This window comes from Notothenia rossii (assembly GCF_949606895.1).
Source record: "Notothenia rossii genome assembly, chromosome: 7".
In the NCBI taxonomy this organism is placed as follows: Eukaryota; Metazoa; Chordata; class Actinopteri; order Perciformes; family Nototheniidae; genus Notothenia; species Notothenia rossii.
Window position 1 is genome coordinate 81,412,739 of NC_136905.1, and position 17,907 is coordinate 81,430,645.

The following is a 17,907-nucleotide window of genomic DNA, read 5'->3' on the forward strand; positions in this document are numbered from 1 at the left end:
TGACATTTGTTTTGGTCTCTTTCTTCAATCAGTCGGAAAAACGATATGATCCTATCTAATGTCCTACTGTCCTTAAAGGTAGCTCAGTATCGCTAAATCAACATGTTGTTTTTCATCTTTATTTAACCAGACACAACACACACAAATACAAGGCTGCTCAATACATTCAATAGATTCTCTCTTTAATTAAATAGCTATATTCAATGCACAACATTTACAGACATAAATGATATTTATGTTCAAGATTCCGTTTTTTTTCCTTTTTTCTGCTGAGGCTTATTTTCTGTTTATATGGCAGAAAAAGTAAATACATGTAATGCGTTATTAAATATATAAAAAAGAACAATTAGGAGATTGTTCTATAGAAATCACTGATAGGAAACAAATGAAGTGGCTTTGCTGATGAGAAGTGATTTCCAACTTTAGGGAGGCTTATTGTTTGCATGAAAAGAGAAACAGACTTGTTCTGATTTTACAATTAGAACAATTAAAATCATGGGGAAAAGATGGGGGAAAATAGGAAAAGCGCATAGAAACAAAATGGATGTTCGTGGTTGGTTTCCTGGTGGTTGGTTCTTGTCTTCTTTGTGTTTTAGCGGTTGACCTTTTTCAAACCGTAGCCCATGAGGCTGGCGAACAGCGTCAGCACCATCTTTGGATTCACCTCCACCAAATCGTCAGGAAGTGCGTAGACACGAGCTCCGATCTTACGAGCCAATGAGATCGCATACCTGGGGGAGGAACAGGAAGAGTCAAATACCAAAATGAAGAACATCAAGAACAATAACCTGTTGAGATTTGGTGTTTTTACTTTGCGTTGTTGAGTTTATCGTCCGCCTTCAGCACTCCTTTAACTCCTCTGTTCACCATGTTCCACTGCACGTTATTGGGAGCGATGGCATCGATCAGATCAATCACCGGCAGACTGGTGCTGATCAGTTTGTCCTGCAGAAAACAAGGAAGCAGTGTCAAATACAGCCTTTTGTTTACTCACACCACGTAGTCTCTCACCAACAGAGATGGCACAAGTACACACATCCTTTACTCAAGTAGAAGTACAGATAGTCGTGTTTAAAAATACTCTGGTGAAAGTAGAAGTACTGACTAAACGTCTTTACTCAATTCAAAGTAAAGAGGCTTTGAAATGTACTTCAGTAAAAAGTACCCATAACTACCAGCTGTTTTAAAGAGTACCTGAGCTCCCTTTATATTAATAGAACAATAATGTCATTGTTAGCTAATGAATGTTTCCATGGTGACCAACGGCAACATGACAACGTTTTCATTGGTCCCTCTTCTTTAGAGAAGACCAGGAAATTATGGATACACGGATCGTGTTCAAATCAATAGGCACGCAATGACTCTAAATAATAATGATCACGCCACCAAACACACATTCAGACTAAAGGAACCAGCCTGTTTGGGAAATGTGAGAAGTAGAAAGTACAGGTATTTGTGTTCAACATGTAAGAAGTAGAAAGTACAGGTATTTGTGTTCAACATGTAAGAAGTAGAAAGTACAGATATTTGTGTTCAACATGTAAGAAGTAGAAAGTACAGGTATTTGTGTTCAACATGTAAGAAGTAGAAAGTACAGGTATTTGTGTTCAAAATGTAAGAAGTAGAAAGTACAGGTATTTGTGTTCAAAATGTAAGAAGTAAAAGCCGTCTGAAAAATAAGTAGTGGAGGTAAGTACTGATACCAGAAAAAACACGGTAACATACTCCACTACGTCCCACCTCTGCTCACCAACATACACACTCACTTTGAAACTGCTGATCTGTGTGCTCTTCTTTGATTTCGTCAGGGTGCTGTTGACCCAGTCCAGGATGATCTGATCTTTGACCTTCTCTCCATCGCCCAGATCGGACAAAACATGCAGCGTGTACCTGAAGGATAACGAGCAGGAGGGATAACTCAAAGTGTGCAAGGAACAAAAACTGTTCAAATGGGTCGAGCAGAGAAATTCTTCTGTTGTTCTTTACATCTGTGATTTTGTCTATTCTAGAGTAATGCAATACTACCTGGTACAAATGTTTGTCAACCGCTTTAAAATCAAAACTGCTCCACTTGTTAAAAATGTGCTCAAAGACTGTTGGTCAACCCTGTCAGAGACTTCATGACTCAGCATACCATAATAACCTCGTGAGGCTGTCCAACAACATCCTCTGGGACCCAAAGCATGTTCTGAACAGAGAATATGAACTGCTACCCTCTAATGGAGATTCAATCAAGTCAGACTGAAGCATCCTTTGTCCAGATCAAATGCATGCTGAAGGCTCTTTGAGCATGTTCTCTCTCAGTGATCGTGCTGTTATGTTAAATGTTTGTTGTTTGTTTTTCATGTGCTGGGTCTTGATATTTGTCTGTTGATGTTACACATGGAGCAGCTGTGATGCAAGTCAAATGTCAGACTTGATCTGACCATTAAAGTATTAACGTATCATATCGTATTCACTATGGACAGTTTGTCTTTGCCAAACAACATGGATGGAGCATGAACCTCCTCATCAGCTGCCAGACCAGCGCCAGCGTGTGCATGCGGCTCCCGGAGTTCAAGTTATCTCCTCCGATGCCGACCAGAGAGAAGTGAGCGACGTCCCTGCCGAGCTCCACAGCATAGTTGCAGTTCTCCAGCTAAAACACGTGAAGAAGAACAATGTTACTTTCCTTTTATGTTCACATCAACATGTAGTTTAGTTTACGAGCTTTCTATTTCTCTGTTTTATGTGCACACCCTCTTCATGTTGGCCCCCAGGACGGGATACGGCGGGTTGTTGACTCTCTTCCAGTTAACGGGCACATTAACCTTCTCACAAAGCTGCAAGATCACCAAACCATCACAAAGGTCCCTGCAGAGGACAAACAGAGAGAGAGAGAGTGAGGAAATGAACATCAGAGCAGCAACAGTTGCTTTTTCTGTTACAGTAGCCCATGTAAAAAAATAAAGCACCATGTAATAAACAGAACAGAATAAAAAAATGACTTAAAACATTTATTTTGATTCAGTATCAGCTTAATGGAGCTCCTGTTCAGGTGTTTAACCCTTTGTGGATATTACACAGGCTAATTTCGGTCTATTGTCAAATCAACATGTTTACATTTCATTATTTCTTAGCCAATAAATCAATGTGGAATCCAATATTTCCATACCAGATTCAGATAGACTCCTTACATTGCATTTTACATTACATTATTACATTGCATTTAGCTGACACTTTTATCCAAAGCAACTTACAATAAGTGCATTCGACCAACAAGATACAAACTTGAAGAAAACAGAATCATATAAGTACATCAGGTTTCATAGAGCTAAAACATTTCAAGTGCTACTCAACCGGCTATAGTTAAGCCAGTCCTTTATTAGTATATAAGTGCTCTGTTAGTAATTCTTTGTTCGTAATTCTATCGATCGAAGTGGAGTCGAAAGAGATGGGTTTTCAGTTTGCACCGGAAGATGTGTAAGCTTTCTGCTGTCTTGATTTCAATGGGGTCATTTAGCTGATGCTTTTATACAAAGTGACTTACAAGAAGTGCAGAAACCATAAAGAATTAAACAAGGATAGAGCAGATATATTCACTTCAAGCAAGTTCATACCATAGTAAGTGCTGGTGAATTAGTAACAAGGCCTACAATAGCTGAATTGCCAAGGTACAATGACCCCAGCCTGTTTCAAATCTTGGTTAATCTTGTTAACGCTTGTTACAGATGAGGAAATTACTCATTCTGAAGGGACTACAGAGCATAGCCATTATGTTAAAGTAAATTAAAGGTTAGTTTAAGATAAGGATGCTGGTAAGAAAAGCTGTAAAAAAAAATACAGAAAACCAACTAATAAAATTGCTATACTCTTGAGCAAGGCACCATTTTACCAGTAGAGCCTTATGATACTATAATAGCAATAATAACGTGAATTCATGGCACCATTAAAAAACAAGTTCAGAAGGTATTACAGTTAAGGTACAACTGTCCCCTCTTTACTGCTCTTATCAATGGTTCTTCTGGGTATAAATATTTAAATGTATGGATGTTTAACAGGCCTGCACTTCCTTGATTAGGTTAATGACGTATAACATGACATACCAGCACAGGTGGTTGACGTATGGGGAGACGCCCAGAGAGTTCATCCAGTTTCTAAATGTCTTCTCTTCGTTGGTCTCAGCTGTAAATACATAAAAAAACATCAACATTTCCTCCTTCTCCAGCTGCCCCCACACATGAACTGTCAGCTGATAGGATACCTTTAGGTGCAGCTATAGGTTGTATACAGATATGGATTTATGGATGATATAAATTGCTGTTTTTTTTTGTTTTTATTGCTTTTATCATGCAGTACTATTTGCACTGGAGTGTACATGTCAGCATTTTATGACTGAACTTTCATTTCAAGCCTCAATGCTATAACATGACGCAGCGTAATGATACTGGATGAATGAATATATTCTATGTCTCACGTGCTATTTCTGCCGGGTCGATGTCGTTTCCGTTGACGTGAGTCTTCTGCAGGGCAGGGTGCATGTTGAACAGGTTGGCGACAAAGGCCAAGTTGAGCTTGCTGTTTCCAGATGTGACGTCACGAGCAGAAACAAACTGTCTGCAGTCCAGCCGCGCCGCCTGCTTCAGCATTAGCTCCGCCCTTTTGTCCAAATTATGCTCCTACACATGCACATCAAACAGACACGTGTACATGCTTGGTATCAGACACTTTGTATATATTTTATAGGTCTTCATCTTTTTTTTTTTTTATCTTGTACCTATATGTTCACTTTGTTTTACGGGGTTTTATATTGTATATTGTTTCATCGACTCAGTTGTCTTAGGCGCTTTCACACCGCAGTACTTTTCCCACAAAGGTTCATGAGAACTAAAGAGTTCTGATGAACTAAGTACAGATCGTGTTCACACCGGAATAAATCCCTGGGGGTGGATTCGATTAGGCAAATGAAGCCGCTGACGTCACTTCTTCTTCTTCTTCTGCTTTGGGTTTATTGGCAGGCCGCAAACAACTTCACGGCGTATACTGCCACCCGGAGTCCCCGACTGGAAGTCCCCGGAGTTGGGGACTGACTTCAGTAGAAGCTGCTGGGACTCCCAGCAGCTTCTACTGAAGCCTTCCGAGTAAATCGCCAGAACGCCGACACCTCCTCATCTCCACCGCTTCCATGTTTTATTTTGTGTTGCCATAAATTAGTCTCTCTGCGTTTCTGCGCTGGGCCAATGCTAATGCTAATAATGCTAATGCAAGGATAATAAAATGGTGGCTTCACAACACTTTTTTTGAGTTTTACGGGGCGTGGTTTGCAATCCGCCCAGCCAATCAGAGATATAGCTCTTTTCTCACATGAGAGCCGCATGAGAGTCCCCGCTCTCTAGCAGGGAAGGGAAAGGGGGTAAAAAGGTTCTCATGAACTCATTTTAGTTCCGGCTCTTTTTGGTGTGAACGCGACATTTCGGAACTATATCGGAACTTAAGTGGGAAAAGTACTCTGATGTGAACGCGGCTTGTGTCTTATGTGTCACAGAGAAACCATTATTTATTTTATTTTTATGATCATACATATGACCTCTGATAAAATGTTATATTTTGCTGCATGTACCATTTAAAGTTCTTAACAGATAATCTGAGGGGAATTTGTTGTTGTTTGTTTTTAACTTGTGATGTGTCATTTTGTAAAGCACTTTGAGCTGCATGTGTTAAGTGCTATGTAAATAAAGCTTTACTATATAACCATGCCAAAATCCAAAAGGAAAATACTCTACATTTGTGTTGTTATTATAACTAGTCTTCATCAAATAAGGACCATGCATCAAAATAATGATTCTCAAAAGTATGCCAGTTTTAGCTTTTAGTCGATGCAGTCGATTGGCAGGTGCACACACAATATTACAATTATTAATAATAACAGAGAAATTAACAATGAACCCTCCAAATAAATACTCATATCTGTCATATGTCAGTGTCTGGTTCACAAAGTCCACCTTCAAATTTGATATTTTTCACGTATTCAATTGTATAAAGACACACTGACTCACTCTCAGGCCGCTCATTTCAATTTTCACTCTCGTTTTGTAGTCGCTCTGTTCTTCCTGAGCAATCTGGTCCAAAAGGTGAAAGTAGGCTCGCGAGTCCTACAGGGATGAAACACAAGAAGGGGTTAAACTCATCTGTGTGTGTGTGTGTGTGTGTGTGTGTGTGTGTGTGTCTGTGTGTGTGTGTGTGTGTGGCCTAGCATTACTATACTTGCGGGGACCTAAATCTGTTTACACAGTCACGTGTGGGGACTCGCTTCCCTTATGGGGACAAATTGGAGGTCCCCATGAGGGGAATCATTAATTTTAGGGTGAAGACTTGGTTAGGTTTAGGATTAGGGTTAGGGTTAGGGTTAGGCATGTGTTGGTTATGGTTAAGGTTAGGATAAGTCTCCAAGAAATGCATGTAAGTCAATGTAATGTCCCCTGAAGTGATGTATACATAGTATGAGTGTGTGTGTGTGTGTGTGTGTGTGTGTGTGTGTGTGTGTGTGTGTGTGTGTGTGTGTGTGTGTGTGTGTGTGTGTGTGTGTGTGTGTGTGTGTTGTTCTGAAGGGGACCTTAATATCGTCACTGAAGTCGCTGATGGTGTTGGTTCCTGCGTTGCGTAAATGATAGTTGACCCAGCGGAGCAGCAACTCCTCGGGGGAGAGGGACATCAGTTGCTGCAGACTTTCCTGGCCATCTGCCAGAAGGCTGATCAGGGCTGGAAAAACATTCACAAACAGTCTCTATTAAAGTCACCTATTAAGCAAAATCCACTTCTTCATGTCTCTTCTACATCAACATGTGTCCCCTCTTCTCCATGTCTCTTCTACATCAACATGTGTCCCCTCTTCTTCATGTCTCTTCTACATCAACATGTGTCCCCTCTTCTTCATGTCTCTTCTACATCAACATGTGTCCCCTCTTCTTCATGTCTCTTCTACATCAACATGTGTCCCCTCTTCTTCATGTCTCTTCTACATCAACATGTGTCCCCTCTTCTTCATGTCTCTTCTACATCAGCATGTGTCCCCTCTTCTTCATGTCTCTTCTACATCAACATGTGTCCCCTCTTCTTCATGTCTCTTCTACATCAGCATGTGTCCCCTCTTCTTCATGTCTCTTCTACATCAGCATGTGTCCCCTCTTCTTCATGTCTCTTCTACATCAACACGTGTCCCCTCTTCTTCATGTCTCTGCTACATCAACATGTGTCCCCTCTGTGGAAAGAGATTCTGAAAGTTTCAGGAAAAAAGATTCTCTCTCTTTTTGTCCTGATCCATTTCTATAAAAACCTGTCTGAAAATGAGCTGATCAGATTTTGGCCACATTATGATGTCATAATGATGTTTTGGCTTGAGTAACCATTAGCCAATCACCAACCAAGGTAACCCCCCCCCCCCCCCCACCTTATCACCTGAATCTCCTCCTAGAGCACCATTGAGTTATTTTTAACCAAATCTCTCTCAGAGGGGCGTGGGGAGGGGCTCCTTATTTTCATCTAAAGTAACAGACAGAGAATCAGCACTTTGGAAACAGAGCTGAAACAGAGGGGATTATGGGTAATGCTGCAATGATCTGTTTGGTGCTTGCAGCCAAACACTTCAGAGACATGTTTTGTATATATCTGAGACCTATAATATATTGATGAAAAACAGTATAATAGGGTACCTTTAAATGTAGTAGGTACTTTTTATATATCTAATAATATCTGGAACATCAACTGCATTCCACCTAGATTAGTGTACAAATTTGTGTGTGTGTGTGTGTGTGTGTGTGTGTGTGTGTGTGTGTGTGTGTGTGTGTGTGTGTGTGTGTGTGTGTGTGTGTGTGTGTGCACTGACCTTCGTTCCTGCTGATTTCTATATCAGCAAACAGGCCAACCTTGATAATCTGCCAGAACAGTCCCAGGACCAGATGGGGTTTCCCAGCCATCAGATCATGGGCATCGATGCTCACCACCGTGCAGCCGATCGCAGAGGCCGAGTTCAGCGCCAGCACCAGATTCTCCTACAAATCAATGTCAATCAAGAGTTTTGCTTAAAGTCAGATGTTTCAGAGAGGATACAACAATTAAAATCACTGAAAACACAAATGCTGTGACCAGAAAATCCTTCCAAATTACGAGCAATTCATGAGAAAGATGGATGGCTGGATGGATAAATATCCCCCAACGACAAATAAAAGGACAGATAGGACTATTCCCTTTTTCCATTTACTTCCCCACAGAGTACTGCAGAGTCAAAAGCCATATATAACTAAAAAAAGAGGAAGTATGCAGTAAACGTTAATATTTGACAGGCTGTGTTTTTCACAGTACACGACATCATTGCACAACAAATGCTTTGTCCTCAAGACCTTCCCTTAAAACTGCTATTATCTTATTTGTATATATATATCGTTTATTTACCCGGTAACCAGAGGAATCGTTCGGTTGACTGCTCAATTCAATCAAATAAAATCTCTTTAAGTTGTTTCCTTCTAACTGTGAGAGATGTTCTTGTCTTCTTTAAAAGTTATCGGCAAAACTAATAGCTTGTGATTAGGTGAATACACTTAGGTTAGAGTGTTAGATAAGAATGTTGTAATCATTCTCATATGTGCGTGTTCAATATGAAGCATTAGCAGCTTAGCTCAGCATAAAGACTGGAAACAGCCAACCTGGCTCTGTCCAAAGGTATACAAACATGCAGCTCCCAACACATCTGAAGATTTTTTTAAACGTGATGTCTCGTGTGTTTAATCCACACAGAAACTGACTCTTAAAACCTACATTTCTACAGTCTCTGCTGGCTTCCTTGAAACCTCAAAGTGTCTGCAGGAAGTCACTATGTCCAGCACGTTACTCTCACAAAATATGGATGTTTACACTTTGGTTTTTGTACAGATTGAAAGTGGCAAATGTGTGAGGATTAAAGCTCTTGGTGAGTATATTTGCACAATTATAGTTTGTATAGAACCAGGATAGCTGTTTGCATTCTTGGTGCTAAGTTAATCTAAGCTAATTGGCTTCTTAATAACCTTTCTGCAAACTTAATTAATTTCATAATTGGCAAACTACTCTTTTACAATTCAAAAAGTGATGTGACGTTCGCAAACGATCCGATTCTTTTGAACGGCTCTTTGGTACGAACGAAAGGAACCGAGTCCTACTTGGTGAGAGCCGTTCTTTTTATCGTTGGTTCACCGCCTGCCATAAATCCACTCGCCTTTACGGGAACTTGCTTTCCTGAATGCACATTAGCCATAGATGTGTAGTACCATTACAACACAAGATGATGGCATAACGCATGCTGCTTGAGTAGCAGTTTGGCTGGCTGAGACATGTAGCAAGTTATACATTTATTCTATGAGTAAAAGTAGATTTCTGGCAATACAGTCAATCATTATCCTGGTGATTATTTCGCAGATAAATCCATTAACCCCGCCCCCTTAAAAAAAAAACCGGCTCTTTTGAACGGCTCTAAGGAAACAATGGAGCCATAAACCGTAATTCCAATCATTAAATTCTAGTGCAAGTACTTCCTTCAGTATGGATTACCATAAAGGTTACAATGCATGACACATTTCTTATTATTTGCTGCTTTTTATTACAGGGTGTATGCAGGAATCCTGAAGTCAAATGTAATCCTTTTTTAAGACCCTTTTTTAAGACCCTTTCCATACATTTTAAGACCTCATCGCCACTTCGAGTTCTAACCGGTTACCTTGGCAACACACTTTACCTCACATTGACTATATACAGTATTGATTGTCCTTCCTCCTTATCTTCCAACCATTTGGACGCAAACTTGCATTTCCCCATAACGATGTTGTTTAGCAACCGGCGTAAACGGACCTATCAATCAGTGAGCATGCGATGTCCTGTTCAGATGACGTCAAATCCAACGGGATGCCATAAATAAACTACACAGAATCACACTACACACCTACAGTACGCAATGATTACATTCAGGCAGACTGTAGAATACAACCTCTTTGGATAATTGATATACTTATTGAAAACAAGCTACAAAATGTAATACCTTGGAAAATGCCGTTTAATACTTTTTAAGACCCCGCGGACCCCCTGTATTAGGATGATGGAAATCTACCACTCACTGTCATTGTGAAGGTGGTTAGTTTCTTGGTGTTGATGACTCTTTCGTCGATGGTGTCAGGCTGGGACAGGTTGATCATTTTGCTATAAGACAACAAAGTGTTTGGGTAAATAATGATGATGTTTTTAGATATGTGATGTCTCAGATTCCTCCTTGAGAGTGTTACCATAACAAGATGCCGTCACGGACCGAGGCGAAGAGGCTCTCATCGTCTGGGTTCATGGGCAGCAGATGTTGGCAGTCTGGGTCTTTGGACAAAGCTTTATTGATCCAGTTGACAAAAGCCACCTTTTCCTCATCTAAACAAACACACAACCACACACACATTTACTCAAGGACTGTAGACTACACATTTAAGGTACTTAAACTTGAGATTTATCTTTTGGAAGTTACTTTCTACTTCATTAAATTCAGAAGGAATTAACGTCTTTCTAGTTCAGTTCTCTGGCCGGCTAAGTTTCTTTACAAATGAAGTTATTTTGTATAAATATTAAATGTATTCACAATTATACATTTTCACTGTATTTTTTTTATTTTCTACATGACGGACTTTTAGTATTAATACGTTAAGGTACATTTAACTGACTATGCTTTTTTTCTAAACATTTTAAGTATAATATATCAAATTTATTGACAAATGTAAATGTTTAAAACATTGTTTTGTAATGTATTTATTTTTATTATGTTGTTTTTTTTAATGTTTTTCTGCATGATGGACTTTTAGTATTAATACTTGAAGGTACATTTAGCTGATTAAACTCAAATATAATTCTTAATGCAGACCTATACATGATTATTACACTCTCTCACCAGAGTAGGAGTGCTGTGTCCCCTCGCTGGATTTTCTTGACATTCCTCCAAAGGAGCGAATCCCATCTTTCCTCGAGATGATCTTCCGAAACGTCTCACTGAACTCCTTGCTCTTCAGCTCTTGGAAGATCTGAACATGAACAGACACTTACTCCATGCACAGTTTAAAGCTCTCCTATTATAATGTTTTTCATCAATATATTATAGGTCTCAGATATATACAAAACATGTCTCTGCAGTGTTTGGCTCCAAACACCAAACAGATCATTGCAGCATTACCCATAATCCCCTCTGTTTCAGCCCTGTTTCCAAAGTGCTGATTCTCTGTCTGTTACTTTAGATGAAAATAAGGAGCCCCTCCCCACGCCCCTCTGAGAGACATTTGGTTAAAAAGAACTCAATGGTGCTCTAGGAGGAGATTCAGGTGATAAGGGGGGGGGGGGGGGGGGGGGGTTGCCTTTGTTGGTGATTGGCTAATGGTTACTCAAGCCAAAAAATCGTTATGACATCATAAAGTGGCCGAAATCTGATCAGCTCATTTTCAGACAGGTTTTTAATATAAATGGATCTTTCCACAGAGGTGACACATGTTGATGTATGAAAGACATTAAAAAGGGGATTTTGCCTTTAAAGATAGTACGTCAACATATTTGCACACAATCTGCTCATGACTCACAGAAACAAATTCCTCGAAGCTGATCTTCCCGTCCTTGTTGGTGTCTCCGTTGAGGAAGATCTCGATGACTTCTCGCACCTTGAACCCCGGCAGGGAGAAACTCGCCTCTCTGAACAACTCCTGGAGCTCAAAGTCGCTCACAAAGCCACTTTTATCAATATCTGAACACACACACACACACACACACACACACACACACACACACACACACACACACACACACACACACACACACACACACACACACACACACACACACACACACACACACACACACACACACACACACACACACACACACACACACACACACACACACACACACACACACACACACACACACACACACACACACACACACTTTGATGATGATGCCCTCAGTATTCTGGGTAAATATTGCCCACAGATCATGAAAGCAGAGACAAACAATGGACTGGTAAGGCTTCATTAAAAGGTCATTTCTTAATAATTTAATTAAATAAAGGTTTCTATGTAATTTGGTACTTGTTATATGAGGACAATAAAGACCGATCTTTGAGTTGGATGAAGCGTGTTGAGTTTATAAGCAGTTATTGCTTTATTGTCACTCCATCTAAACCATATAAATATCACGTCTCTGTTCTTTAATTATCTGCTTATACCTCAGCTGCACTTTGGCATGATAATACTGAGATGGTAACAAAAGATGAAACTCTGATGGTGTTTAAACTGCACAGAAATGACAACTAAAGACCCAGATATATTGCAAATACTTCATGTGCTTAAAGAAAGACACTCCAGGTGAAGAGTAAAACATGGAAAGAGAAAATGACACCAAGGAACGTCCTTAATTTATCACTACATGAATTAAAGCAATCGGTTTTGTATTACAAGTTTCCTGAAAAGTGTATTTAAATATGCCAAATATTACGTTTACGTACACGATGGCATATGCTAACTTTTGCTACATTATAAGAAATATACTGAAATAAATAGAAAGCATTTGGAATATTTTGGATCTTCTCTTCCCACTTGTTTGAAAGATTAAATGTTTTGAAGGCAAAATATTCCAAAAACCTTAAATTGACAAAAAGAAAAAAAAATACTTTGCCTCGGGTGTCCCACTTTTAAAAAGAAACACTTACACAAATGCATTTGTTCTATTTCTCTCCAGTTCATTTTCACAACCCAAACACTATATGATATAATACATACTTACATACAAACATACTTACATAAATACTTTTAAAATCTGCCCTGTACTCTAAAATCTAATATACTGTATTTTGTCATATTGACCTAGTACCTAGTATCCTTCCTATAAATCGTTTTTGAAATACTTTCTATTTCTAATTGTTCAATTTGATTCCTTCTCTTACACCGTATTTCCTCATACTGCTTTTATGTTTGCACCACTATGTTCCAAAGCAAATTCCTTGTATATGTCGACCTACTGGACAATAAACCTGATTCTGATCACATTTCACCGTTGATTTGAAGTGTTGAACTAATGATAAACATTTTCTCTGTATAATATGTTGCCAAATCCTTTTATTTGACAATATACATCGGCCAGTTATTGCACATACTTCCTCATAGTTGGTAAAGATCAAAAACAAATGCTGAAACGCCGGCTTGCTGACAAAGCTGTTCTTGATTTATAAGAGCAATTAAACAGGAATGCATCCAATTGGACGAGCACCAATTGAACCTTGGATGCATTTAAGTTATAATTCGGACAAATAAAAGTCCCTTTAATGTAACTGAACGTTATTTTGTGGGAAATTACATTAACTGGGCCGAGTAAAATAAAGTGTTACATGTCATTTTAAACTGTACAATATTTAAGTCGGACCCATTTTACAAGCTTTTTTTTATGGCTCACTATTATCAGCATTTTTTGCAATTATACACCTATGTACTTATGATTCACTGATAACATCTTGCAACGTCTCATTATTACTTCTGAAATACCTCACACATGCACTCAACAACACAAGCAATAAAAATATCTTATATAAGAGTCATTCAGGTCAGCTGTAAAGGTCGAAATCAAGCAAGATCATCCGTCAGGTGTGTGTGTGTGTGTGTGTGTGTGTGTGTGTGTGTGTGTGTGTGTGTGTGTGTGTGTGTGTGTGTGTGTGTGTGTGTGAGAGAAACTCACCGACTTTATTAAAGGCCTCTCTGAGATCTTCCAGGTCGTCCCTGGAAATCTGTGTGACGTGACTCTCCATTGTAGCTTCTCGGTGGTGAACCTGAAACACACACACACACACACACACACACACACACACACACACACACACACACACACACACACACACACACACACACACACACACACACACACACACACACACACACACACACACACACACACACACACACACACACACACACACACACACACACACACACACACACACACACACACACACACACACACACACACACACACACACACACACACACAGATTTTGCAGGATTGATCATTATTCACGACACAGGCAAACCTGTAGACACACCTGGAGAAATCACTGAACCTAACAGACATACCCAAAGCTGAGTTGAACAGGAGGGATTGGGTAATACAGGTGGTTGAACTAATAGGAAGTGTCAGGTTATTTACTGGAATTTGTCCAGGGTAGCCTTGTGACACTGATTATTCACACACACATAGAGGCTCATGAACACACCTTCGTTTCCCCATAAAACCCCTGAGGGAGTAGCATTTTTACCATAAAGTATCTCTTTAGTTCTTTACTTAAGGACACGATAAAGTCAAAGTCAACTTTAATGTCAAACTTTCAGTTTGTGTGTACAGACGGAGAGATCGAAATGACGTTTCCAACAACCGGGAATACAAAAATACAATTATACAATATACAGATATGTATAACAATATGTATCAAATATGTATATACTATAGACACATTTACACAAAAAGATACAAAACACAACAATCAATATATACAGAATAACAGTCACTTCAATATTAATATCTTTGGTGCAAGATTGTCCATAGCAGCGTAAACCAAAAAGTGTCTGGTGCTGGATTAAAGGACAGAGACGAGTACCTTCATAAGAGTTCCCTGTTAGTCCCGTGTGGAGCCTCTCGGTGCAGATCCCTCTGGACTGAATACAGGACTGGAGTTTTGCAGAGGCTTCAGACCGGAAGCATGATCCCCGGAGAAGCTGAAGAGAGGCAGGTTATCTCTCCGAGGAGGAGTCTCTCAGCCGTGGACCTTTGGCCTGCCTGGACCCTGGGACGGGCGTAGGCTGACAGTTAACATTTAACACCTCAGCTGTGTCATCGTGTTATTGTCTATAGAGAGAAGTTCATCTGTTTGTCTCTGCTCCCGGCCTCTTAGACAAAGCCCGGCCCCCCCACTGTGGGGCTTTGCCTCAGCCACAACGCAGACTCTATGCATTACATTAATGCACACACAATGTACAGTATATCTGTTTCCTTGTGTTTTTTATTACTGCCGATTTTTATTCATATTTTATTCCGTTTTTCATTCCATTCCATTGCAATGTAAATACTGTTATATTTTACTATATTATATTCTTTATTATTTTTTCTAGTTCCCTACCTGTGTTTTTAATTAATGTTTTATTTGTATGTACGCACCATGACGTCAAGTCAAAGTGTAAACCTACCTGGTAATAAACCTGTTTCTGATTTGGAGTTTTAGTATCTGACATAGAAAGCATAAATAATGGTGGGATGACAGGTGGGAGTGGAATATTCTAAATAAAATCCTTAAACAAACTTCATAAATACATTAAAATTAAACGACTAACACAGGCAATCAAATAATACGAGTGGGATATCTACACATCATCAATATTTGCAGCAGGTAAAGTTCAACCTACCAGGCAAATATTTCTCTTAATCTGTGAAGAAATATCATCACTGACCTCACCTTAAGACCTATGTATTGCTCCAGACTTTATCAATATACAATTAAAATAAATATTAGCTATCTTTACAAGAAGTAGATAATAAGATTGATATCATAAAAAATATGAAGCAACAGCTGGGAGACAGTAAGCCTAGTTAAAAGATCCATAACTTTATTTGTTTTGAATAGTCAAAAAATTGGAAATTGCAATGAATTAATATGAAAATGGGTTTAAAGAAAGAAAAACATTGTTCCTATCTAAAATGTCCTATCTTAAATGGTCCATTCTATAAAACAAGTTAATATGAAGGAGTTTGTTTAGTGGTGGTGCTGGTGGCGAAGTTGATCGGGACTTGGCTTGGCAACTGGAAGGTCACCAGTTTAAGTCCCGGCAAGACCAAGTGCTACCGAGGTGTCCCTGAGCAAGGCACCGTTCCCTACACTGCTCCCCCCCGGGCGCCGTTCAAAATGGCAGCACACTGCTCCTAACACTATGATGGGTCAAATGCAGAGAAACAATTTCCCCACGGGATTAATAAAAGTCCATTTTAGTATCATTCTCTCGTCACCTTTTTAAACTAACCCTTGCACACATTTAGCATCTCTGCCAACATGTTTAAAACATGAGGCCTGTGTTTGCCTCACTGCCACACGCTCTGTAACCCGAGGCACAGAACCATTACTCAGATTAAACTGTTCCGCTTTACCACACTCTCTTTATTCCTACGCACGGTCAGCAGATTATGCTTTTTGTTGAATTGTCTCCATGCCTTTTTTACCTAAATCTTAACAGGGTTGCTCATTACTGTTGAAGCTCTGACATAAATCAGTGGCATTTGACCTGCAAGAGTTTGCAATGAGTACATTATGAAGCAGCTGTTCTTTTAAAATAATTATCAAACTAAAATGTATGAAAAGTATAGAAGTAAGGGGCTTACATTGAGTCCAAGGCAGGCTGAAGGGTTTATGATCCGGAGCAGGGGCAGTCCGTAGAAAATCAGCTTCTCCTTTTGCAGCAACTTTTCTTAACTTCTTCACACTTTCCCCTCTCTCCTTACCCCTCTCTTTTCTTCTCTTCTCCTCTTTTTACCTGTCAGCCTTTCCTTGCATCGCCATCGCAGCTCAAACAGACACACGCATATGAGCCCAAACAAAGTCTCAAGAAAGTGCAGAAAGTTTCTCTCTTGGCTCAGACGAACACACTTATGACATTTTTACATCTGTTTAAAGGTATGCAGCTTCTAAGCCCTCCTTTCAAATCCACCATAATAAAAGACTTAATGACTCCATCTCCCCCTCAGTTCTCTCTTCTTTTGACACCTGATCACCCAGTTTCTCTCCCTGACTCAGAGGTGCTCTCCGGTTACGCTTTCATGCTAAAAGTCTCCGGCAGGCGGGCCACTTCCAGGTTTTAATGGAACCTCCACAGTTTGGGATGCTGAGCCAGGATCAGTTGTTGGTGTAAAAGTGAAACAGCCAGCCAAATACTTTCTCATAAACCTCCAGCATAATGAACTAGCATGTTAGGGCACATGCGCAGTAACGACAGTGTAAATCACTCAAACGTACATGCACACACACAAGCATGCATGCACAAAAATAGTCTGAATACATGTAGAGATCTAGAGATCATCATGCTGTTTACATTGTATGATTAAATTATATATAAGGACAAAAATCCTTCTTTTATCCTTTTTTCTCATTCTTATACAAACCGGCAGGCTTTACAGTATTCAAATATTAAAATGACAGGGACAAATTAATCTCTCATACAGTCAAAACACAGAAATAAAAATATTCTCAAAAGAACCATACAAGATTTATAGTTTTAAAAACCCTCATTTAAAATGCTCAATCTCCTTTATAAAGTATGTTCAAAACATTAAACTGATAAGATTTTTCTCATCCGAAATTCACTAGCTTGGATGCTAGTGAGGCTAGCCCGCTGCTATTGTAAAACAGCGGCTAACTAAAAAGAGCTAATGGATAATAACAATGGTGCTAAGTGTTGTACTTGCTAATTGTCATTTGCTTACAAAAAGAAAGAATAATGGCCTTGAATACTGTAATAATCAAGCGTGGAACAATTGTGATATTTAAATTAATGTAGCCTACTATATGAGTTTAAAGCTGAAATATATTACCGGCAGAGCATTGTTCTCATCATTTAAATGTTAAATGTAAACAAAAACAAAAAGCAACTCTCTAAATTCTCTTTTTAAATCTTGGGAACATTAAAACATTTTATTGCAGATTGTACTTTATCTTATTTTTCCACCACAGGGGAGTGCGCTTCTGCCTTGATCTTTTTGTAAATAGTACACCAGTGAGTGCAGTCTCCCTTGTACAGTATGTTTAATGTAATAATAGATCATCCCCAGACCCCCTGCATGTCTGTCCATGTTTGGTTGAGCCTT

At 39.4% G+C, this 17,907-nt stretch overlaps 1 protein-coding gene across 1 annotated transcript; it reads right to left on the reverse strand.

Annotated features, from left to right (window-relative positions):
• Positions 1–161: 161 nt before the first annotated feature.
• pls1 (plastin 1 (I isoform)) lies at positions 162–14,843 on the reverse strand. Its single transcript, XM_079693603.1, has 16 exons — positions 14,660–14,843; positions 13,747–13,837; positions 11,604–11,764; positions 10,928–11,057; positions 10,284–10,416; positions 10,119–10,200; positions 7,862–8,027; positions 6,593–6,738; positions 6,036–6,131; positions 4,457–4,658; positions 4,086–4,164; positions 2,739–2,853; positions 2,505–2,638; positions 1,767–1,890; positions 812–945; positions 162–731 (listed from the first exon to the last, which is right to left on the reverse strand). The coding sequence occupies exons 1-16, from the start codon at positions 14,663–14,665 to the stop codon at positions 593–595; spliced, it is 1,938 nt and encodes a 645-aa protein (XP_079549729.1). The 5' UTR covers positions 14,666–14,843; the 3' UTR covers positions 162–592.
• Positions 14,844–17,907: the final 3,064 nt, after the last annotated feature.

What these genes read in the sequence shown, in the direction of transcription:
- pls1 (XM_079693603.1), bottom strand. An exon ending in TAACCACCTTCACAATGACA is followed by an intron (nt 8,028 to 10,118) that starts GTGAGTGGTAGA and finishes ATTGATTTGTAG; the next exon opens with GAGAATCTGGTGCTGGCGCT. An exon ending in ACTTCAGTGACGATATTAAG is followed by an intron (nt 6,132 to 6,592) that starts GTCCCCTTCAGA and finishes TCATCCCTGTAG; the next exon opens with GACTCGCGAGCCTACTTTCA.